Source organism: Gopherus flavomarginatus, chromosome 1 (genome assembly GCF_025201925.1).
Source record: "Gopherus flavomarginatus isolate rGopFla2 chromosome 1, rGopFla2.mat.asm, whole genome shotgun sequence".
NCBI classification, from domain to species: Eukaryota; Metazoa; Chordata; order Testudines; family Testudinidae; genus Gopherus; species Gopherus flavomarginatus.
This window is the reverse complement of record NC_066617.1, coordinates 136,150,398-136,176,441: the sequence shown is the minus strand read 5'-3', so window position 1 is coordinate 136,176,441 and position 26,044 is coordinate 136,150,398. Positions and strand designations below refer to the sequence as shown.

General features: G+C 44.4%; 1 protein-coding gene across 2 annotated transcripts in view; it reads right to left on the bottom strand.

Moving 5' to 3' along the window:
- Nucleotides 1-6,273: 6,273 nt before the first annotated feature.
- Nucleotides 6,274-26,044, bottom strand: part of BORCS5 (BLOC-1 related complex subunit 5) — a 126,471-nt gene continuing 106,700 nt past the window's right edge. For both annotated transcript variants that reach the window (XM_050966732.1, XM_050966723.1), the window contains exon 4: nucleotides 6,274-7,142. In XM_050966732.1, coding sequence (XP_050822689.1) covers nucleotides 6,912-7,142 — 231 coding nt within the window. In that variant the 3' untranslated portion in view covers nucleotides 6,274-6,911. The remainder of the gene's footprint in view (nucleotides 7,143-26,044) is intronic.

Here is a 26,044-nt window from a genome sequence, read left to right as displayed (position 1 = left end):
CAGCCAATCAGAATGCAGCAGGCTCAGCTGAAAGGCACTGCAGGGCCCGAGCAGTTCAGTTACTGGCTGGGACCAGAAGGGTGAAAATGGACTAAGGAACTGTAAAACTCCACAGGTAAAAAGACTAGGGAGAATCACTGCTCAAGCAGGGATAGGATTGTTACAAGCTCTCCAGGCAAAAATGCCTGAGAGAAGACCCTGAGAAATCATGATAGAGACTGGGAAACTCTCCAGCCAAGGAGCCCTAGGACAGACCCTGCTCAAATGGGACAAGAACCCAAGAAGAGGAAGGGGCTATGTGGGAAGTGGCCTAGGGAATAGCAGCAGCAACTATTGCAGGAAGCATCACCTGGCTGCTATTTATAGGGTCCCTGGGTCAGGATCTGGAGTTAGATGCGCAAGTGAAGGGCAGGACTTAAGAGTCTCCAGGGTGAAAGCCCTGCGGGAACTGCTCTCTACCAGGGCAGAGACAGACTTAAAGGTAGCCCAGAAGGGGCTGAGGACTGAGCCCAGAAACAGGGCTAAAGACAGTAACAAGGTCACAGGGACAGGTCCTGTTGGACCTTTCACCCCAGGAAATGTTCCTTCATGTGTTTAGATTGTGTGTGACTTCGTTGTAGGGCTGAACCACTCAAGACCCACCTGATGAGGACAACAGCTGACAGGGGGCACCGCAAGCAGAAAGTGCAGGTTTGCACCTCGCTGACAAGAGATAAGTCACAGCCCTGTCACATTAACAGTCTACTTAGTGAGAAAACTGATGTCTCTTCGCACTCTTAAAGACTCCTGTGCAACCATCTACTCCTCTGGTATTTACAGCCCAGCACCTTGGAGAAGTACTCCAAACCATCTCCTTATAAACTACGTCCTGCTCCTCACCTCTTTTACCATCAGAGAACTTATGAGCCTCCCAGGAAGTGACATGTTCACAGGGGTACAACATCTTCTAATAACAGCAGGAAGATCTCCCTGAGAAAATGTTACTCCATTAAATGGAAAGATTTTCTATCTGGTGCCAACGTCGTCCAATACCTCCAAAGCACTCAGAGCCCTAGCATTTTGGACTACCTCCTTTCCCTAAAGAACTCAGGCCTATCTCTCAGCTTACTGTGTGCATTTCACAGCAATCAACACCTTCCATACTGTGGTGGTGAACTATTCAGTCTTCACCCACCGTACAACTTTAAAGTTTTTGAAAAGGACTTACTAGAACATTTCCTCTGGTACCAGAACCGGCACCAACCTGGGACCTCAATCTGGTGTTGTCAGCACTCATAAACCCTCCTTTTGAAAATTTGGCTTCCTGCTCCTTTTATCAGTCTCGGAAGGTGGCCTTCCTGACAGCAATCACCTCCATAAGACTCGGGTGAGCTCAGCGCCCTTATGGCAGACCCTCCAGACAAGTTCTTTCATAAGGATAAGGTTTCTTTGAAGTTCCACCCCAAGTTAATTCCCAACATTCCCTCTGAACTCCTCTTGACTCAGATCATATACCTGCCTGTTTTCTATCCAAAACCTTCACACCACCAACCAAAGAAGACAGGAAGCACCAGTTTCTGTATGTCTGCTGTGCCTTAGTTTTCTACCTGCAAAGGAGAAAATCCTTCTGGAAATCTCTGAGATTCTTTGTTTCCATTACTGAGAGGATGGAAGAGGAAGCAATCTCCTCACAGAGACTTTCTAAATGGATCTCAGATTGCTTCCTGCTCTGCTATGAGCTGATGGAGACTCCTTCCCCCCAAGGGGTGGAGGGCTCACTTGGCTAGAGCTCAGGCTACCTCAGTGGCTTCTCTTCAGGATGTTCCCCTCTTGGATATTACAGTCTGGTACAAGCATATCCTTCAGTGTGGTACAGTGGTCCTGCAGTCTGTGGTGCAGCATGGTTCCCCGCACCCTCCTCCTCTATGAATACTATGTAAGTCATCCTCAGTGGAGTACGCCATAGGGATCACCACTCAAAGAAGAAAGGTTATTTATCTTGCAGTGACTGGAGTTCTCAGACGTATGGTCCCTGTGGGTATTTTGCTGCCTACCCGCCTTCTCCTCTGCTTCAGATCCTTTCCTAAGGTGATTCACAGTAGAAAAGGAATTGGAAGAGGTGGTCAGGCTACGCCACTCCTTATGCCCTTGGGTCAGAGCACGAGGTGACAAAGGCATGGACAGTCTTAGTGCATGGGCCCATGCAGACCCGCAGTGGTATATCCATACAGATCACACATCTCAAAGAATTCCAGTTACTGTGAAGTAAGTAACCTTTCTTTCTCCAAAAGGAAAGAGTCTGAGTTAAATAGGTGTTACTAAAACACACAATGTTTAGAAAATCTACTCAAGTTTTAATCCCGCATGACAGTGGTTCTCAACCTTTCCAGACTACTGTACCCCTTTCAGGATTCTGATTTGTGTTGTGTACCCCAAGTTTCACTTCATTTGAACAACTTGATTATAAAATCAGACATAAAAATACAAAGGTGTCACAGCACACTGTTACTGAAAAATTGCTTACGTTCTCATTTTGACCATATATTTATAAAATAAATCAATAGGCATATAAATATTGTACTACATGTCAGTGTATAATATTTAGAGCCGTATAAACAAGTCATTGTCTCTCTGAAATTTTAGTTTGCACTGACTTCACTAGTGCTTATTATGTTGCCTGTTGTAAAACTAGGCAAGTATCTGATAAGCTGAAGTACCCCTGGGAACACCTCTATGTACCCTTAGAGTACATATACCCCTGGTTGAGAACCACGGCCCCATGATATCAGAAACCCACCTTGTTCTCCAGAGGATTTTCAATCAATAACAGGAGGCCAAGGACTAATATTTCTAGTTTAAAACAAAAGAAACATGCAGCAAAAATTTTTTAGCAACCCCCAACCATCAGCCTTTTTTATCATCATAATGCAGCAGCAAAGGATAGGAATGTTTATTTTCCTTTTACAGTCACCTTGGAGTATAACTAGTGTCAGGGTGTGGGGCTGAATCTCTTCCAGAACTACTGGCCAGGTGTGTTTCATGGATGGCATAACGGAGAGCGTTATTGGGACTATTTTTGATGCTGTTTGGGAGAAGGCTTGGAAAAGGAATTGCATTAGTAGGCTGCGGACTCCAGGCTTTCACCAAATGCCATACTAAACAGCATGAAGGGAGAAAAGAGCATCTAACACCTTGAGTATCGCATATGTCTGAGATGAAGCCAATAAGCAGGACGTGGAGCAAACTGGAAAGCAGCAGCAGTTAAGAAAACCAACAGCAAAATGACCAAAGCAGCAGCTTATGGAGCTATAGAAGGGAGTAGCTTTCCCACCGCAAGTGGTCCAAAGACTTACGGGTTACAAAATCGAATGGTGGAGAAATGAAATAAAATTGTGAACGATTAGAGAACACGTACGTGACATTTTACAAAGCAATCGTCACACGTACGCTTTCTGTGCCACCCATTGAATAGAATGGCTGACACTTTGAGGATGTTTGGCATCAGGGCCCAGTTATATTTTCCAGTTAAGCTACTATTTTTATTGGTTTGTTTTGATACCCAACACTGATGCCTGCCTGCCACATTGTTGTTTCCTTGCTATTTATAAAGCATTAATAGGGTGCTCAGCAGCGTCCAGAGAGCTATACAACCAGATTCTCACAAATAAGATTTTTTTTTCACAATCAGACCATTTTCTAGATCTTTCATGGCAACAAGTGCATAAATTAAGAAGTTGCTGATTTGCTGTGGCATCTAAGTTACCTCTAAGCTGTGCGGCCATACGGCAGGCTATCAAGTGCCATAGAGGCAGGGAGAAGCACCTCTCCCGCGGTCCGAGAGCTGCCCTGGCCAGGGAAAGGTGCCTCTCCCTTGGCCCCAGGCTGCTACTACAAGGGCTGGGGGGAGTCCTCTCTCCCTGCTGCAGCCCCGGGGCAGCCTGCACCCCAGACCTCATCCCCAGCCTCACTCCAGAGCCTACACCCCCAGCCGGAGCCCCCTCCCACACTCCGAACCCTTCAACCCCACCCCCACCACACATCACCTCCATACCGGTACACGTAACAAAATTAATTCCGCACATGGACGTTAAAAATTAGAGGGAATATTGTATCATCTGCAGCAAATTACATCACTGCCTTAGTTTCTGCAGCTGTAGTAAAATGGAGAGAATACTCAAGACACCTGCCTCACTTGTGCTGCAAGGAACAATATTGGAAAGTACTTAGAAGATGGTAAGTGTTGTATATGCGCGTGTGCACCACACTTAGAGAGACAAAATAGATTGAGGAGCCACAGGATATATTGCCTCTTTGACTTAGTACCATAATACCAGGAGTCCAACTGTCCAGACCTTTACGGGAGAGAAAACATTTACGGTACCTACCTTCTAAAAAAAGACCTAACAAAATTTAAGCTCTGGTATCTTGTGACCTACCCAGTGGTATAAGCCTCCAGCTCCTAGCTCTGCACAACTCATCATTGGTCTAGGACTGAATATTGCCCATCCTCGATCTCAAGCCAGTGTAATTTGAGAGAGAAGGTAATACTTGTGTGTCAGGTTGATTTAAGGAAATATGGCTGCTGTTTGAAGCTGCTTGAGGGAATGTCAGACACCCAGGGACGATGGAATAGTAGGCAGAGATCAGGGTTGCACCAAGGTGCATAAGGAATCTTATTACAGTGCTCCCCAATTTAGCAAATGGATCTCTCCACTACGGAGGCAATGTGTGTTATATGGCTTTTGGCTTGCAAGTGTCTTGACAATCTAGGAAAGAGCCCAGGACCTCGGGGCCTGATTCCCCCTTGTCTTGAACTTTGGGTTGTCATTAGAACTGGTGCAAAGCTGTTGTAAAATGCTACCATTGGTGTGAGGAAGGGGAGAATTCTGATTTGGCAGCGTTTTGCTCACAAATACACACGGTATAAAGTAGTGGAGAACTGGGTCCATTAAGCTGCCTTTACTGCATGTATCCTGCCAATAAATCTTTTGCCAAATCTGAATCATTAATTGTTCTTCATTTCAAAGGGACTCTATTCCCACACAATGTTCAGAGGGCTTGAGTCCAACATTGCTAGGTTTCAAATATAAGTCAAAGTGGGCTGCACTCTGCAATATGGATACCAATACAAACCACCTGGCCTTAGGTGATGCAACAAAGGAGAACAATAAGCAGCTTGCTGCCAACAGGCAGCAATTAATATTGACAGGAGCCTGAGTCACTCTTATTCACCAGCGCTTAGACACAAACTTTGGCTGAGTAAATTCTCTACATATACAATACTGTTTTCAAAGCCCCGTAGGAGGCATTCAAAAAAAACCTTTGGGTGAATAATCTAACCATCCACTACATGGGGAGGATGTCACAGGAGGCTCTCAAACAGAACTGCGAATACACTACTAGCATTCAAAGCAGCCAACAGGAATCACACCCTGCTTCAGGATTCCAAGATCCAGGCCTGCTGCAGCATGTGCCCTGTGGAATGGTGTAGTGACTACCCAAGCCAAGTACAGGTGTGTGTCTTTCACTCTCAGTGACATTTTGTGATTAAAGTAACAAGCACATGTTTGGACCTGATTGTGGGTCTTGATTTCTTTTCTCAGGTCGCTACAAGCCAAAAGCAGGGAAGGGTTCCTCACTTTTGAGTTAACACTAATCATGAAGCAGCTATTCAGATCATTACATATTTGTGGCTTACATAGTGCCGTTCATCTAGAGATCCCAAAGTACTGTACAAAGGCGAGTAAAGTATCATTACCCCCATTTTAGAGATGGAGAAACCATGGCCCAGAGAGGTGCACTGACCTGCCAAAGGTCCCCCAGCAGGCAAGTGAAAGAGCCAGGAATAGAACCCAGCTGTCTACGTCCCAGAGCAGAGCTCTACCCGCACGAGCACACTGCCTCCCTTGCAGAGCTGCATGGTGTTTGCAATAGAGTGAGAACGTCCTGTTGCCTTTGGACCAGTTTGTGGAGCATAATCCCAAAGGGCGGTGTGGTTTTAGTCATGAAACACTGCACTCAACTGCTCTCAGAACGAAGGCAGCTGAGCCAACACACTAAGCTCAGTGGACACTTCTGCCTCCCGTCAAAGATGTAACTACAGTCTTCCAGCTAAAGGCAGCAGCAAACAATCTGACGAGCATGTTAAAGGCTCCCAATACATTTATTTCCTGATGCAAAACCAAAGGATGCCAAGATTTTGATAGAATTGCTCTGAGGTAAATGGTCTGGATTAGCATCACTACGTGGGGGGCGAGAGCAGGGCCTGTATAACAATAAAGACACAGACACATGGAACTGGAACCGTTATTCATTTACAGCCCCATAAATTAATAAGACCATAAAATAGGACCCTCAAGGAAAGAGATGCTAACTAGAACTGAATGGGAAACTTCTTCGCCATGCAAACCATGTTAATTACAACAACGGGCAGATTTAATAAACCTGTTCCTGGCTCCACATTTTCACCTATAAAATATACATATTTCCAGGGCTGGGGAATGTTGTAAATATCTGCCAGCCATCTAATTGTTCACCTCTCCAGTGGCATGGAAAGCACATTACCGGGTTTATTACACCCAATACCCCTTTGAAATTTTTCTAAAAAGATCAGGTGGAGGAATCGCTCCTCTTTGAGACTGAATCTAGTTACAGGAATGAAGCACATGTTTCAATACAGATGGCAGTGCTAGGGGGATAAAAGAAGGGTAAATTTTCTTCTCCAAACAATCCTAATAGGGAGCTCCTTTATTCCTGGCTGTACTGTTTCAATTCACAGTTCTGGCAGCTGAGACAGCTCTTCCTCTTAAAGCCTGGCAAAAAGTCAGGCAGCAAAGCAGTCTGTTCCAAGTGACTGCCAACTGGGCGTGCTGGAAGCGTGGCGTTGTGCTGAATGTTTGAATGAGAAGGTGAGGAAAGGGAGTTTGGAGAGACTATAACTTGAGTTCCCTGTCAGGTTTCATGGTGAAGGGTTCCAGCCTCTCGCTTTCAGGCAGCATGCTGTTTAGCCTCTCCATGAGAGGGATCGTCTGGTCCATGCCCATCTGTATGCGGCGGAGGATGGCAGACATCTCGTTGACCTTTTGGATCTGCTCTGCATACTTGGCGTACCTTTTCTGGCGCTCCTGCATGAAGCTATAGAGCGTTTCCACTGAGAGATCCATCTGTTTAAAAACAAAACAGAGAGGGCCACGTTAGGCTAGAGTTTCCAAATGCCTTTCAGTGGGGCATGTGACTCTTACCAGTGATCAAGTGTATTTGTCAATCTGACAGATCTCTCAGTAGCTATAAAAACAAGCTTCTCTAGCAGCTCTCTCTTGCCCATCTATAAAATTAGATATAATATGTACCTACCTATCGTGGAAGTGGTACGGATGAGTTAGTGCTGGAATGGCACTTTGCATTTATATTGGTTATTTCATCTTCAAAGTAATTCACGACGTATCACCTGTTCCCAGCTTTCTAATCTACAATTTTAAAACCTATTAAGTGTTCCAGCTGTTAGTCATTTATAATGAATGCATGACAGGATAATTCCTTTTTTTTTTTCCCAAAGGATTTTGAATATTGACAGGTCTAGTGTATACATCTCTCTCATTCACAGCAGCTGGGAGTATTTACATTCCAAACCCTCAGGAACCATCTAAGATCCCAAAATACCCAACCCTGCAATGGCTCAGGCATATGATCACACACTTGCATGCACCTCAGTTTGCTGACTACTCAGACTCGGGTATTTCCAAGCACTTGAGCACAGGTCTTGTCTCTGGCATGCAACACTGGTAAGTGGGAGTCCTCAATCATCAACTGAAGTATGATAAATATACAGAATTGTGAAAGCACTACATTCGGTCTCCGCAGAAAACTACCTCCTCAGTCACGAATGAAAAAATGCTAGGCGGTGGCTACCAGCTGAAGAGGAGAAAGCAGGCGTGATGGCTTAACTTTAGCCCACAGGCCTTCTGCTCTCATTGTCACTAGCTGAAGTTACCATTGTGCCACGTAAATTGGCAACATCACTGCAGTGACTTTCAGGAATCCTGTCACACTACTGTAATGTGGGGAGGAAGAAAAGCATTTTTGATTGTGGAACTCCTTTCTTGTTTCCTCAGCCAGCACTGCTTTCAGTTGTTCTGCTGGTGTGAACAAACTTTGCCAAGATTGCTCATTTCAACTAATAGTGTTCGACTGAGGGTGTTCACCCCAGTAACTGGCTCAACAGTGATGTACAAACTAGCCAGCTTTGCTGATCACATCTGCACTGTACATTTTCCCACACAGCACTCACTAAACAACTGAGGTCTTGTCCCAGCATGCACTAGGGAAGGATACTCTGGGAGCAGACTCTTTAGCTGCTCCAAAGTCCTGCTTGTGAATGGGGGGGCGGGATGTCTCTAAGACAATAGAGAGGAGGAGTCTGCCAAGGTTTTGTTAAATGACCATTGAATCCAGTTGATGCAGTCTACACCAGCAATGTCTGGCAAGAGCTCAGGAAGAAAAACAGCAGGGAAGGAATCAAGGCAAAAGTAGTCAGGAAAAAATATTTTGCTAAGGAACTGAAGTTACAAGTAGTAATAAATAATATGTGTCTGTTTAATTGCCATGCAGATTTAGGAGCATTTTTTCTATCACCTCCACCAGTGCCGGATACAGTATCAATTAACCTTTAATTCTTTCTGGCCTGCTTTCTGTCACTCTCAGGCTGAAATCCTTACTTTCCTCTCTGTTCTTTCCTGTGGATTCCTCCCTCTACCCATTCACACATGGGACAAAATAAAAGTCAGCAGAGCAGGAAACTCCAAATAGTGCGGAAACAATTTAAGCCTGCTTAGGGGTTTCCATTAAAACTCCAGATTAATACTTGGATGCTAGGTCTGTAAATTGTAGTGTGTAAAAGCAGATCACCACCAGGTCGGCTTGAGATGGAAGTAAATTCAATCCAGTGTTTAAAAATGAGCCACCTAATGAGAGAGTGCTGCGGTATGGTAGCCAGTTGGAATCCTTTCAAAAGTCAGCATGCCTCATTAAACAAAGCAACACGGGGTCTGAAGTAGAAATTGCCCCTGGTTTTAAAGTTACGTTCTTCACATGGCCTCAAAACCCCAAGCAATAGGCAAAGCTTATCTTTACCAAAGGTTTGAACATAGTAAACAATCAAATCATCAGAATTATTAGCTTCTATATAGGGCACTTTATTAATAGATCTCTGGGCATTTTGTGAATGTAAGTAAGTATCATTATCCCCATTTAGGGAAGAGGAGGCACAGAAAGTTTACACTTGACCTGCCAAGAAGAAAAAATAATGGGCTTGTGCTACTTTGGATGTACACACAAAGGCTAAAAAAAGAGCCTGTCCTCCACCCCCCAAAAGAAGTGGTGGGTTCACCTGGTGGTTGTTTTTTTCCACACGAGTAATTCAGGTTTTGTCTGCTCTGGAAAACTATGGCAACTGCACAGCCAGTGATCTCACAAGAGGGTGAAATTTGTGCAACTGATTGAGGGGAAATGGTCAAACTGTTTAAAAAATAATGTTTTGTGTTAACATCTGTTTATAATGCCAATGCCTATCTGTATATATGGGCCTGTCATTGTTACAGGGCAAGCTGCATCTCTGAAGTCAATGGTTGTCTTTTCCTTTACCTTAATGGGCTTTCAGGTCTTAAGCAACATGCCAAGGAACAAATAAGAGGTCTGTGTCAGAGTCCAGAACTAAACACAGACTTCCTAAGTGCCAGACCAGAGTGCGAGCAACACAACAGTCCGTTTTAACTGGGACTAGGGGAAAAGGAAGTGTTTATCAGTTAGGGTGCAAAATACACATCCTCCAAGGCTTCCTCCCTTCCCTCCTCCTGTCCAAAAGAATTCCTCCTGCTAAATCTAGGCTTCCCTGATTTTGCATTTCTAAAGTAAAACAGGTTTTTTCCCCCGCTCCCGCATAAAAAAGTAAGTCTTAACAGTATAACATAGTAAAAACAGGTACAAGCCCAATGTTTTTTAAATACATTCTTTTGCAAGTCAATGGCAGAGTCAGCAATAGAATCTGGGTCTGCTGGTTTCTAGTCCAGTGCCCTGGTCACTGGGCCAGTAATGTAGAGATAACAGTTCATGCACCTAAGAAGTAAACAGGCAGTGGGTTTACATTCATGAAAACTGGATCTCAGCCAACTGTGGCTGAAATGCTGCAGAGGACTTTGGAGGTGAGAAACGTCTTTAGATAGGGGATTAACTTTGTTAAGTTTGCTCTAGAGAACGTGTTATGATTTTGTTTTATTCTTACTTTCTATCACTTGAATCTTGAATCTTTCATAAGACGTATTCTGATTTTCACTCTAAATATATCTAAGTGCTGTGATATTAAGCAAGGTGCTGATCCTGAGCTGAATCATTCAATCTGGTGTGTATTGCTCCTTTGGGCAGCAGACCTGGTATTACTGTGAGCATTCAGTGGAAATCGGACTGAACTCACTATAGGGGAATGATTCAAAAGGGACTCGGGGGCTGGGGTGCCCCTATTGTTAACCTGCAAGGCAAAGTAAGGGCTGGTAAGGGCTTGCAGAGCTCAAAGGAGAGTGCTTGGGTGGCTAATGGGCTGGTGCTGGAAACTGACACCCAGTTAAGCACAAGACTCCCTCATGATGAGGCAGGTGCGTAACAAGGTGGCGTTCAGTCCCGGGTACCCCGAGAGCCATCACAATGGTGTACTCGGCAGACTGATACACAGTTTGTTGGTTAACTAAAGATCACAATCCCAGCACTTGCAAACTAGATTCTAAGAGGTTCACAAGAGAGAAGATTGGCAAGAGACAAAGAAAAATTTGCTGTTTTCTGTTCATTTCAGGTAAGGGAAAGAGAACAACAGAAAATGTAAAACGAGCAAGCAGGATGGATGGCCAAAGGATCAGGGTGATCCAACAAAAGGGCCTGAGAGCAAAGGGGAAAAAACAGCCTGGCATATCCCTCAGCGAAACTGCCATGAAGTTGGAGCTCACCAGGATGAAGCTGATAGCAGAAAAGGAACAAGAGCACCAGAGGTGAGCAGCTGCAGAGAGAGCCAAAGAGCAAGAGTCAGAGAGATTAGCCCAAGAAGCTGTACATGAGGGAGCCATGGAGATGGAAGAGCAAAAAACATAAGGAGAGTGAACACATACACAGGATGCTGGAGATGCAGATACAGAACCCAGTAAGCAGTCCTCTCCAAAGATCACACAGCTGGGGCAAATTGTGACCTAATTACAAGGAAACTTGCTGCACTGAGGAATATTTGGCCCCCTTGGAAAGGATCTGCAGTGTGCAGAACATCGCTGAGGACCAGAGAATGACTGTTGTGTTCTCCAAGCTGATGGGGAAAGCATTACAAGTATTTAATTATATGGATGCAAGTGAAGCTATATGAAATGTGATGTTTTTAAACTGTTTCCATTAAAAGGGTTTCAAATTACACCAAAGGCTTATCGCCTCATATTGAGGAACCTTAAAATGATTGATAAATTAAGTCAAGGAGAATATGTGCATAAAATGGTGGATTATTTGAAAAAACAGATTAAAAGTAAAGGGGCAAACGCCCGTGACAAATTGGTGGATTTAATAGCTCAAGAGCAGTTCTCTGAGGTTTGCACTGAAGAAGTGTGAACTGCTGTGTGGGAGAAAACTCCTGTATCAGTAGAAGCAGCGGCAGAAACAGCTGACTTATACCTATAAGCAAGGCAATGCAGGGAGCACAGGCCCCAAGGAGAAGGACAAAGATTTGGAATAAAAGTGGGTCCCTGGTTTGTCTGTAGGAATAAGGAAGAGGGAAGTGAAGTCCACCCGATCCCAGTACCACTCTCCTCCTAGGACCCCAGCCCAAAGAAGATGGTCCCAGAAAGTGTTACTCATGTGCTTCCCCTGATCACATGAAAAGGGGGTGTCCTATGAATGGTAGTTCCAAACATTCAACAATCTGTTCAAGTTAATATATCTACCCCGGAGTCAGGAATTTCAGTGGTGGCAGAGGGAACTCTGGTTAATTCTGTCAGGTCTGACTTCTCAGAGGTGGACTAAGAGTTCATTAAAATGGCCAAAGTAAATGGCAGTCTGTCAAGGCTAACAAAACAGTGGTGCTCAGATCTCCCTAATCAGGAGAGATGCAATTCAGGAAAGCAACATGCTTTCTGGGGAAGAAGTGAATCTGCTATCGTTAGGTCAGGTTAAAATGGCAGTGCCTTTAGCATGCATTCTATTGGAATGGGAAGGTTTAAGGGGTAACTTAAAAGTGGGAGTTCTTGAGAATTTACCAGCTGATGTGCTGGTTGGTAATGATATGCTCTTACTGCCCAAAGCTGTTACTATTATGACCCAGAGTAAAAAGGAATATGTCTCTGAGTTCCCAGAAGTTAACACTGAGGAAGGAAAGGTGGATTCTCTCTATCAGCAGACAATAGTTTTGTGTCTCAAAGTGTAACCTTTTGCAGGAGGAGGGGGAGTCTTTCCCCTTACCTGTGCCAGACCTCCTTGCAAGCAAAAGCCAAACAATTTTTGATGTTGAACAGGAAGCAGGCCTGGTCTACACTGCGGGGAAGAGGGGGAAATCGATCTAAGTTATGCAACTTCAGCTACATGAATAACATAGCTGAAGTCAACGTACTTAGATCGACTTATCGTGGTGTCTTCACTATGGTGAGTCGACTGCTGCCGCTCCCCCGTCGACTCCGCCTGCGCCTCTCGTGGTGGTGGAGTACGGGAGTCAATGGGAGAGCGCTTGGGGGGGGGGTTCGATTTATCGCGGGTAGTGCAGACTTACCCGCAGATTCTCCCTAGAAAGCATAAAAGGAACCATATTCATCAAGCCTCAAATCAAGAAAACGGGAAGTTTTTTTGTACAAGACGGAAGGATGTACAGAAAAGCACCCTTGAGGAAAAATAAAAGGTCTTGCACTCACCTGCAGTGGGAAGTGGAGCGCCACGGCTGAGAGCTGGTGGAATGGAGCTGGCTGGGGCTGGGCTGCTCCGCTTCCCGCTGCAGGTGAGTGCAGGGAGCTTGGGGAAAGGACACTCCCCGTACTCACCTGCGGCGGGAAGCGGAGCGACATGGCCCCAGCCCGCTCCACTCTGCCACCTCCCAGCTGTGGCGTTCTGCTTCCCACCACAGGTGAATGCGGGGAGGATGGGGAAAGGATGCCTTCTCCCCCCCTTGTATTCACCTGCAGCGGGAAGCAGAGCGCTGCAGCTGGGAGCTGGTGGAGTGGAGCAGGCTAGGGCCCGGCTGCTCCACTTCCATTGGTGCTGGTGAATGTGGGGGGATCCCTTCTCCCAAGTCCCCTTCCCCGAGCGACAGGGCTGGGGCCGGGCAAGGGAAGCACAGCGGGGTGCTCCCGGCCCCCCGCTAATCCCCCGGGCCACTCTGGAACCGTGGGGCCCCCAAAAGTGCCCTCCCATAGCTACTGCCCCCCAGATCTGGTGGGGAGCCCCTGACTGTGACAGGCTGGATCACAGAAACCCCCCTGGGAGCTGCCACCTGATGTGCCAAGACTACCTCTGCTCCTGCTTTCCCTACCAGTTCAGGACTCCAGCATCCTGTCCTGCTGAGCCAGACACTCCCGTCTGCTCCAACAGGGTCTGAATTACTTGCCCCAAAGCTGCAGGTTTACCTGAAAACAGCTCACAGAAGTGTGCTTGTCTTTAGCACTCAGATGCCCAACTCCCAATGGGAGTATAAAATGTATGCAGGGTAAACTCATAAATGGTTCGCCCTCTATAACACTGATAGAGAGATATGCACAGTTGTTTGCTTCCCCAGGTATTAATACATACTCTGAGTTAATTAATAAGTAAAAAGTGATACTATTAGATACAGAAAGTAGAATTTAAGTGGTTCCAAGTAGTAACAAACAGAACAAAGTAAGTCACCAAGCAAAATAAAATAAAACATGCAAATCTACGTCTAATCAAACTAAATACAGATAATCTCACCCTTAGAGATGCTTCAGTAAGCTTTTTCCTCAGACTGGATACCTTCCAAGCCTGGGCACAATTCTTTCCCCTGGTACAGCTCTTGTTCCAGCTTAGGTGGTAGCTAGGGGATTCTTCATGACGGGTCCTCCTTTGCTCTCTTCCACCCCTTTATATATCTTTTGCATAAGGCGGGAATCCTTTGTCTCTCTCTGGGTTCCCACTCCCCCTCACTGGAACAGCACCTGGTTAAAGATGGATTCCAGTTCATGTGACATGATCACATGTCACTATAAGACCCCAAGCCTTCATTCCTCGCAGCCTGACTCACAGGAAGGCTTGCTTACAAACAGAGCCCCGGTCAATTGTCCTGGTTGATGGGAGCCATCAAGATTCCAAACCACCATTAATGGCCAGCACTTTGCATAATTACAATAGGCCCTCAGAATTATATTTCATATTTCTAGTCCCAGATACAAGAGTGGTAGATTTATACCAATAGGATGATCACACGCAGTAGATTATAAGCTTTGTAATGATACCTTACCAGAGATCTTTTGCATGAAACATATTCCAGTTACATTATATTCACTTATTACCATATTTTTATAAACCCATATAGACTGCACAACATCCACACTGACCGCCCCTGAGACCCTCTGCCCCTTATTGAACCCCTCGGCCCCAGCCTGGCCCGGCACCCTTAACGTACTGCTCAGAGCAGCATGTCACAGCTTTACTGCGTTGTATGTGAACCCGCGTTATATCGGGCCGTGTTATACCAGGGTAGAGGTGTATGTGGCAATCAAGCAGTTACGGTCCTAGCTATTTACCAGAAAATTTAGGATCCTGACAGGCCATTCTCTCTTTTGGTATGGCTACATCGAACCACAGGTATCAATGCCAAACTATTACACCTGACATTGCTCTAAGATTTTGATGTGGCAATTGTACATATTAAAGGGAGAGAGTATATAGTGGAAGATGCCTTGTCCAGGCAAGAGAGTTATGGCCAGACAACTATGGATCAACCAGTGGCTAACCCCACTACATCAGCATAAGGGGGGAGGTGTGACTCAAGAATCCCTTAATGCCAACTGGTAAGGGGACTACAGGAACGTCTTGACATTGGTATGTCCACTCTGGTTCACCAAAATATGTCAAGTGAGGTCTTAAATGAAAGCCAGGGTCACAATGGTCATTAATATCATTGTGACATGTATTTACGAAATTATGTGTATGTACTGAGAACATGTCCTTAGATTTTGTATCAAGACATGAGTCACCAGCAGAGGTGAAGAAACGGGTTTTCTGCCAGATAAGAGATGTTTATTCACCTTTCCCTGTCATATGTAAATTAAGCACTGTAAGCCAGCATTGTTATCGAAGAGAAGTGAAATCAACAGGGCAACAGCATACAGGAACAAGAAGTCATGTGGGCTCACATTGTCTCAGAGTACACACAATGAACTGTGAGGATATACCTAGAAAGCAAAGCAAACACTGCAGGTAGAAAATAAACACACTGCCCGTTTACATTAATGAAAATGGGATCCCAGCCAACCTTGGCTGAAATGCTGCAGAGGACTTTGGGGATGAGAGAAACTTCTTTAGACAGGAGGTAAGCCTGTCAGTTAAGTTTAGGCTCTAGAAAGTGTGTCGTGATTTTGTTTTATGTAACCATTTGTTTCCAATATTCTTGTTCTCTATCACTTGAATCTGTGAGAATAAATGTATTCTGGTTTTCACTATAAATATATATAAATGCTGTGATATTAAGCAAGGTGTTGATCCTGAGATGAATCATACAACCTTGTGCCTACATGTGCCTTTGGGGGATGGCAGACCTGGTATTTCTGGGAGTGTTCAGTGGAGAAGGGGCTGAACACTATAGGGGAATGCTTTAAAGGGCCTCTGCAACTGGGGAGCATCTACTGTTAACTTGCAAGGGAAAACAAGGACTGACAGCGCCCAGAGGAAAGTGCATGAGTGGCCAACAGGCTGACACCCTCCTGATGTCACAAGATGTTACAAGAGGACTCTCAGCCCTGGATACCCTGACAACCATCACACAATTCATGGCATTTTGGGACATTTTGCACACACTGAATAGTTGCATTTCATCCCACAATTATTTCTGACCCATGCCGCTGACCAGAATGAGGATGTTAACTTAGTCAATGGAGGATTCAGATCAGCACTGGACACTACCTTCTCCTTTTCAAGACACAGTGCAAAAATTAGTATAGTAAAAATGAATGATTCCTAGTCCTGAGTCAGTGGGATTTTATAGCACTTTTACAGTGAATACACCTTGAGCAATGGGAGGTTGAGGTCACAGCTTCTAAACTTTATCTCAATTTTGTCCTCACTTGTGCCACTCACATTTTCAAGATTTAATATGAGAAGAGAAAATATTATGAAAGTTTCATGACTCTTGAGCTTTGAGGCAAATTTTCAAAGCAGCGTTTGCCATGTAGACAGTGGTAGAAAAATATATTCCACAAAAAAATGCTTTGTCATTTCCAATCCCTCTTGAAATTTCCCTGGTGGCACAAAGATTTTTTTCTTTTCAGTAATAACCTTGCAGATCCCAATGACATGGTGCAAAATTTTGGTTTTTGCAGGTTTCTCTTGTCCCCATTGCCTTCTCTGCAGGCTTTCAACCTCTGTCTCTGCTGTGGCTTAGAGAACACTGCAATTAGAAGCACATCTTTATTCTGCAAAACTCACTTATTAGAACAATGCCCTTTAACATAAACGGCCTCCACTGTGCACTGTCAGGTGCCTGGCTATGACTGAATGAGTTTCTTCTTGCAGCTGCACATAAATCACATCTGAAAATGACAGACAGGAACATGACTGCACGGAATATTAGTCATGATGAGCTGGTGTGGAAATTTTTTTAAATAAATACACTCCAAGCTGAAGATAGACCTTCTCTCTGTCAGAAGCTAGAGAAAATGTGTTTGGCGAATTACATTTCTGATAATGTTATGCAAGGTTAAATCAATATCATGATGATTTCTTGATGGTGGAACATCTCCTTTCTCCCTATCTTATATGCTTGAAAATGAAAAACATACAGGGTGAGTAACCTAGTCAGTGCATAACACAACACACAAGATATCCAGGAAGCCTGAACCCTGCTGTGCAAAAGCAATTGTGGATAGTTTTTTTTCTGGAGTGTTACCAGGCCAACATTTGCAAAATAGATGATTTCAGGTTTTGTTTACCACTTCCAAGACCAAAACCCACCTCAACCCCCTCCTTTTCCATTTATATAACGTATCTTCCCTGCAAACAATGCCAAGGATTCATTCAATCCATGCTCTGTAGAGATGTAATCTGAGTTAGGGGGAAAAGAAGCATTAATTCTAATTGGATGTAAAAGTCCTACTAGGATTTGAAAAAGTACTCTGGAACCTGTACTGCAGACAAAGGGCCAAATTCCATGCCCTAAAAGCTCCAGTTATTTCAGTGGCGTTTCTCTACGTTCACCTACATGATCCTTCATCATTATAGTGTCTGAGCTGCAGAGTGTCTTAGCTAAGGTTTAGCCAGGCCTGCAGAGTCTGTTAGCCAAGGTCATTCATATTTTTGGATGCAGGTTGTGCATATATTTTACTTAAAGCAACACCAGAGCGGTTTTTTAAATTAACTTCTGTAATTTTTAATAGGAACTTTTTCCTCTAGGTTGCCATGTACAGAGTGCATTTCTGGCCCTTCCACAAATCCTGACTATAACAACCTGTCTTTTTCTCATGACCTCTATTCAGCACTTCCATATTTCTAACCAACTGGCATCCCCTTAACAAAACAGACTCAAGGTAAGATCTGACAGATCTCTCACATCACTGAATGCTGCTATGAAGCCTCCTGAAAACAAAATTGTGTGTTGTAGTGCTTAAATACATCTAATGTTAGAGAGTCCTGTTCTTAGTGTTGTGTTGTGTCACTAAAAACACACCCAAGTTCTTGAAGGCCTCACAGAAATGTGTGTTGTGGACAACCACTGTCATTGCACATGTGCTATCTCTATTCTTCTTCTTGCCTTTTATTATGGTGATTAAGAGTGAAGTTGCAAGTTAACAACAACAGGAAGGCCAAACATTTACTTAGGGCTTGTCTACATCACAAAGTTGCAGCGCTGGTGAGGGGGTTACAGCGCTGCAACTTAGGAGGTGTACACATCTGCAGGGCATCACCAGCGCTGCAACTCCCTGTTTGCAGCGCTGGCCGTACTCCCGTTTTGTCTCGGGTGTAGAGGATCCAGCGCTGGTGATCCAGCGCTGGTAATCAAGTGTAGACACTTACCAGCGCTTTTCTTGACCTCCGTGGAATAAGCAGGTATCCCAGCATACCTGAGGAAGCCTCTGGTAATCAAGCAGGTCTCCTTCCCCGGTTTGCTCTCGCGTTCCCCGAACCCCCGAGCAAGCAGGTCTCCTTCCCTGCGGTTTGCAGGGGGGTTCGGGGAACGCGAGAGCAAACCGCGGCGAAGCTGGTCTCCTTCCCCGCGGTTTGCTCTCGCGTTCCCCGAACCCCCGAGCAAGCAGGTCTCCTTCCCTGCGGTTTGCAGGGGGGTTCGGGGAACGCGAGACCAAACCGCGGCGAAGCTGGTCTCCTTCCCCGGTTTGCTCTCGCGTTCCCCGAACCCCCGTGCAAGCAGGTCTCCTTCCCTGCGGTTTGCAGGGGGGTTCGGGGAACGCGAGAGCAAACCGCAGCGAAGCTGGTCTCCTTCCCTGCTTTGCTCTCGCGTTCCCTGAACCCCCCTTGAAGCCGCCCAACAGCGCTGCAGTGTGGCCACATCTAACACCACTTGCAGCGCTGGTTGCTGTAAGTGTGGCCACTCTGCAGCGCTGGCCCTATACAGCTGTACTAATACAGCTGTAACAACCAGCGCTGCAAAATTGTAGATGTAGACATACCCTTAGTGTCCCTTTATCTGGATCTGTTGAGTGATGGGTTAGCGCTGTATTAACCCAATGCTGACTCAAACACATTTATAAAGTCAAAATTGTAAGAATGGACCAAAATAAATTTCACTGTAACTGCCCTTAGCTCAGATCTAGACTGGAACACCACAAAAGATCACTTGGTATTAATTACTTCATTCCCTATTTCCTCGCCTCTCCTCCCCAAGTATTTACAGTCCTTTCGGGGTCTTCCATTTTTCTACCTATCATCTATAAAACCCCACATTCAAATAAAAAAGGCGAAGCATTTAAACCTAGTAAAATTCAGGGCTTTCTTATGTATCATAAGATTAATCTGTGCAACTCATGCTACAGGGACATTACTATACTAGATGCCTTAGTAACAATCTACACAGGGTAGAACTGGCTGTCAGTGCAAGTGCCAGACAGTTTACAGGATAATAACCAACCTCAAAGTTTTTAGTTTGATTGTTATCATGAGATTTGTGAAATCTGAATCATCACTAGGTTCCTGACTTCCTAGTCTGAGCTGCAGATTGTCCCTTTTTAGATTTTAAACCCCTTCAGGAAGTATTAAATTACACTATTTTAACAGTTATAGGTGATCACTTGCTGTAGGAAAGAACAGGCTTTCCTGTCTTCAGCAAAATTACAGGAGTTAACAAAACTTGCTACCATGAACAGTTCAAACAGTATGTTCTTACCCAATTCTATCAGGTATTTACCTGCTGCTATTTTTTGCCACAAGATTACTACATTTGGTACACAAAAACATCATAAAATTAGTCTTTTGACTTAAGCAATTTATCAGTCAATTGTCTCCCTGTCACTGGATTTTGTTCAATCGATTCAGATTTCAGAAAAAAAGTATTGCAATTCTTAATATTGCAGATTTTTCCAAATTAGCAGGAAAACTCCCTAGTTGACCCCAAATAATAAACCATTCAGTCAGTACTTTTACAAAATATTCGGCACGGACTTAAAAAGGGGTATCTGTGAGACAAGTCTTTTCCAGATGCATTAATATGGGCTACCCCTAAAATCCATTCAAACCAAAGCTCGGCATGGAATGTGACTGCTCACTTGTTAAATGAGATATCACACTAGGCTACATGACACTGGGGCCCTGGGATCTGCACGGAAAAATTAAAGTAGTAGTATTTTTGATCTATAAAAGGCCTAAACAGCTTGGAACTCACCTATCTGAGAGAATCACATTAAAGTGTAATACAGAATCTGGTCCAAGAGGTGCACATAGCTGAACCTCTCAGTAATAGTAACCATGATGTAATTATATTATATTAATTATATTTAATTAATGTAATTATATTTAACAACCTTGTAAGGGGGAAATGTTAGTTAATGTAATGTTGATTTTTAAAAAGCTCTCCAGAGGTGATCCTGGCAATTACAGGCCAGTAAGCCTAACTTCAGTACCAGGCAAATTGATCAAAACTATAGTAAAGAACAAAATTAGAAACATAAATGAATACGGTATGTTGGGGAAGAGTCAATATGGCATTTGTAAAGGAAATCATGCCTCGCCAATCTATTAGAATTCTTTCAGGGTGTCAGCAAGCATGTGGACAAGGGTGATCCAGTAGATATAGTGTACTTGGACTTTCAGAAAGCCTTTGACAAGGTCCCACACCAATAGGTCTTAAGCAAAGTAAGCAGTCATAGGATAAGAGGGAAGGTCTTCTAATGAACCAGTAACTAGTTAAAAGATAGGAGACAAAAGGTAGGAATAAATGGTCAGTTCTTACAAGGGAAAGTGGTAAATAGTGAGGTCTCCCAATGATCTATACTGGGATCTGTGCTGTTCAACATATTTGTAAATGATCTCGAAAAGGGAGTAAACAGTGAGGTGCTAAATTACTCAAGATAGTTAAGTGCAAAGCAGACTGTGAAGTTACAAACGGATCTCACAAAACTGGGTCATTGGGCAACAAAATAGCAGATAAACTTCCATGTTGATAAATGCAAAGTAATGCACATTGGGAAACAATCCCAACTATACACACAAAATGATGAGGTCTAAATTAGCTGTTAACAATCAAGAAAACATCTGTTTAATGTGCAGTGGCAGTCAAAAAAACTAACAGAATGTTAGGAACCATTAGGAAAGGGATAGATAAGATGACAGAAAATATCATAATGTCACTATATAAATTACTCCTGGGAGGATTCTGCACAACTATATACATACAGAAAATGCCTCCCCCCCAAAAAAAAACAAACACACACTCCCTGTGTTTTCCTGCAGAAAATGGCAGGGAAACAAAGGGAAGCCGTGTGAGGGAGAGGAGGACAGTGGGCGACCATGAGCGCAGTTTGGGGGGGGGGATTGCCCCCCTCCAAACAGGTGAGGCATGGGGGAGGGGTGGCGGCAGACAGGTTTACATGCCACTTCCCCCCCGCATTCTGCAAGCACAGAGCTGCCCAGCTGAAGGAGGCTGTGTTTGGGCTCCGCTGACTCTGCGGCTGAACACCGCCTCCTGGGTCCTAGTGCCAGTTTTTCTCCCCTTCTGTGTGCTGGGAGCCTTCCTGTTCTCTATTCTGTGCAACAGTGAGTGCCCGCGGTGGTGCTGGGTAAAGTGGGATGGGGGAAATGACAGAAGAGAAGGTGAGGGGAAGAGGCAGTGGAATAGGGAAGGGGGAGTGGAATAGGGCGGGGGAGGGGAATGAGAAGGGGAAGAAAAGGGGAGCGGGAAATCGCGGAGGGAGGCAGGAGCCCGGCATGCTGCGTCCCCTCTGCAGCAGCTAGGGCTCCCCTGTTAAGCAGCCCATCGAACCCCGACCTGGGCTCCTCTGACAAGCCCCTCACGCCCAGAGCCCCACCCCACTGATCCTCAATGAGCTGCACTTGGAACCCCATCCCATCAAGCCCCACAATTCCAGCAGCCAGACCCTTCACTCCCTCCCAGCAAGCCCCACCTCCCCATGCTCAGCTCTCCCTTCCTGAGCCCCAAGCACCTTCTCCTGGATCCCCTGCAGAGTCCCACTGTCCTTTCGCCCAGAACCCTCCAACAAGTCTCTGTGCATCCAGTTCTCCCACTGAGCCGCCCACACCCAAATTGCCCCACACAGAAACCTCTCACCCCACACCTGGATCCCCCCCACACTAAGCCCCTCCACACTTGGATCCTCCTGGGCTGAGTCTTCCCACCCCACACCTTGTGCACCTGGAGCGGAGGAGCAGGGCCCAGGGTGTTTCTGGGGCAGGCTCAGCCCTTGCACTGTGTCAGGGTCAGGTGCAGCCTCACTACCAAGTCCCTATACTGGTGGAAGTGGGGGCTTCAGGGTTATCTCCCACCTCAATGCAGCCAGTGGCCTGTGCTCCCCACTGCCATGCTGGAGACACATTTATTTATTGACAAATAAAATTTGCAGAATTTTAAAATATTGTGTACATAATTTTTAATTTTTTGGTGCAGAATTCCCTCAGGAGTAAATTAAATCCACGGTTCAGCTACCCCTTGAATACTGCATATAGTTCTGGTAGCCCCATCTCAGAAAAGATATATTAGGCTTGGAAAAGGTAAAGAAAAGGACAACAAAAATGATTAGGAGTATGGAACTCCTTCCATATGAGGAGAAATTTAAAAGACTTGGACTGTTCAGTATAGAAAGAGACAACTGAATGGGATATTTTAGAGACCCCTTCTTTGCATGGTATCATAATCCTGTTTGTGGCCACAGAATAGCTTGTTGTGGGAATAGATTAGGATGCCCCAGCTTTCCACAAGGCCTTCCTGAAGTCAAAAGAAGTTTGTGCCATAGTGGAAGTGCAGCCTCACAGGAAAACGTTGCTGGAGTACTTAAGTCCTGGAGTGGAGAGAGGATGGACATAAAATCTTAAAAGGCTAATCTTCTGGAAATGAAGGTGGGTGAGCTTTTTGTTCATTTGTTTTCCCCAAGAGGACTTTACCTCAGAATGGAAAAAGGAGGGGCTGGACAAAGTGACTAATTCAGAGGTTCCATCACTCAAACTTGATACCCAGTAATTTGAACAACTTGTTTCTCGTTCTCCTCCTACCTCTTAGTTTGTAGGAAACATGTTAACTCTGTTCTCAAAAGGGGTAAGGAGCAGAGATGGAGAGCTTGTTCACTTGAGCTATGTGACATTCTTGCACTCCCCTCTTGTCTGTTCCTGACTTGCAGTACATCTAACCCTTTCTAAGAGTGGCAAAGCTTAGCATCTCCATTTGAAAAGTTATAGTAGACTTTCCTAGGCCTTAAGGAAAGGAAAAGGAACAGGAACATCTGTTGGCTCCACGGGGGTGAGATTCTGAATAATAATAATTGAACCTGCAGCCTGCAAACTTAATGACGTTCATTTTGACAGGGTATTTTACATAAAGGTGTTTATGTAAAGGCAAACGATGATCTTCATGAGAAATGTCTCAGTAATGGTCTTGGTTCTCTTTTAAAAATCAAAGCTTCAAAGATTCTTGAACAGATAGAAGAACAACTTGCAAAAAAATCTGCTTGGTTGAAATAATAAATATTTAGCACTTGGACAGTGTTTGTCTTGAAATGAATCCTCACAGAATCCCTTTGAAATATTATTTACTCCATTTTAAAAGATCAGGAAACTGAGGCCTCATGGTCTGATTTTCTAAGGTGTGGTGAATCAACTTTAATAGCCACTAGGGTTGCAACTCCGAAAATCAGACCATTAGTAACTCCCACAAGGCTAGAGGGGGAGGGAGAGAGAGAGAGAGAGCGCGAGCCAGTAACAGAGTTGGAAATATCTCCAGACTAACTCTCTGCTATAGACAGGAATGTAAAAGAAGACAATTAAGCTCTTTTTTCCTAGCGTGTGTATATAGGCACTAAAAAGGTGTGTTTTTATCACTGAATAGCTAACACACTGGAAAATCCTAGTGTAGACAGGACAAATTTTCATTTTGCCTCAGTTTAGCAGGTCAAGGTAAAATACAGATTTCAGCCTGAAGTATCCCAAAAACCTCTCTACACAAGAGTAACTTCACCCACCATAGAAATGCAGCTCTCTCTGGGGAGGAATGGAGGGTCACCTAGACTTATTAAATAAAGGTGAACTATAACTTGTCCTGTGTACACTAAGATTTTACAATTTGCTAACTATTCTGTCTTAAAAATATACTTTTCCCCCTAGTGTAGACATTACAAAGAAACCTACTTTATTCCCATATTGTTAGTACTCAAGCTTTTGCAAATCAGCTTCCAGTCTGCTTGAACAGCATGGCCGCAGAAATCAACTGTGTAATAATTAATCCAACAAGCTGCCAGTTTTCATCCTACACAATACTGCAATCCACTAAAGGGCAGATACACCACCCAGACAAAGCTACACAAGTCATTTTGATGGAAAACTGACAGGTGATATCAAGTGCCACAACACAGAATTAAAGTTCCACAATCTGAGACACAAAAATCTAAAGTTGCTCTTTCTGTAGTTTTTGAGACAGAAAAAAAAAAAAAAAGGAAAGATGTGTTAATTGCACAGTTTGGCAGTCATGTAACAAGCAATGGTGAATGTAAGCAATATTGTGACAGATGGTGATTCAGATGTCAATAATTCATGTGTGACACAGAGTGAAAAATAATTTTCACAGGGAATTAATTTAAAGGAGTCAGGGCTCAAATTTCTAGATTAGGAAAAAACTGTCCTGGTTTTAAAATGTGATAGCTAACAGGCTTTTAAACAGGGCGTTGAACTTAGTGTAGTCAAGGCAAGTTGAGTTTAAAAACCATGTTAAGATGTTTGTATTCAAGGACTGTTTGTTGTGCAAAGTATTGTTTAAAATCACACTGCTTAAATCATCTTAGGTCATTTTTTAAAAGTTAGCTATTTCCCTAGGCCTTGTCTGCAAACAGAAGCTGCACGGGTTGAAGTTCTATTGGTTTAATCAGTTTAAGAGGCTGAACCAAATTAAGCCAGGTTTAAGCCAAAGTAAAAGCATCCAAACAAACTTGTATTGGTTTATAAAACAGTTTTCAGTTAAACTGGTACAACTTCAAGCCCGTAGGGCTTGTCTACACACAACAGTTGTGCCACTTCACTATACTGGTTTTGTTAAAGCAGTACAACCCTCCCTAGTGCGGATGCAGTTACACCAGTATAAAGGTCAACCTAAGTTACAAACTTTGGTCAACCTAAGTCAACTTGTGTAGACCTAGTTATGAATGTGCCTACACCAAAATTTGTCTCCTGCCAACACATGCATCCCATTACAGCGATGACAATAAAGCCACCTCCTTGATGCAGAGCCACAAATCGACCTCCTTAGGTCAGAGCCATGCAAGTGAAAACACTGTATTAGTTGTGTCAACCCTAAGAGTCCTCCAGCAGCTCTCCCACAATGCCCCTGACCTCATGATAATGGCTGCTCCAGTAACAATTTTGAACTCCATTGCCCTGGGGTCACAGAGACCAGACGCCCATCTACCTGTTTTTGAAATGCCTTTTCCCAATTGCCTACCTTGGTACACACACCTACCAGCTCACTTCGGCTGTGTGCATCTAACTGTGCCAGCTCCAAACAAAGAGAACACGCTACTAGACAAGTTCCTGCCTGGAGCAGGAAAGCAATCTTCGATCTCCATAACCTATGGGGAGAAGACGCGGTACAAGCACAGCTATGGAACAGCCACAAAAATACTGACATCTAATGGTGTGTCTGTCTCTTTTAATCAGTAGCCTCTGGTATGGTGACCTTGAGAGATCCTTCTTCCATGACTTCCAAACATCTGACCCTTATCAGGAAAAGAAAGAAGCAGACTGAGGGGGGATACGTTTGGTGAGCTCCTGTAGGCCTCTATGGCCTCAGCTCATGAGCACAATGAGTAGAGTGGCCATGTGATTTGACCATGGAAGAGGCTTGAGCATTAAGGGTTCAGTTGTTCCATGAGAGGGGAAAAAGGACCAAGAGGCACATCAGGAAATGTACCAGGCAACAAACTAACATTACAGAGCACTTCTGATATACATGTCCAAAGATCCCTGAATCAGTAGCCTTTCCAATCTAGATGGGAGCATGGTGTACATCTCTACCTCTACCACTCCACGCTGGGAAAAACAAGGAGAACTATACACCAACCTGTGAAAACACAGGCTCAGACACATCTGTGATGTTACACTCCATATTCTTTATGGAAATATGCTTATGATATGGATATGGCATAACTGAGGTATATTTTATGCAAGATGGGTC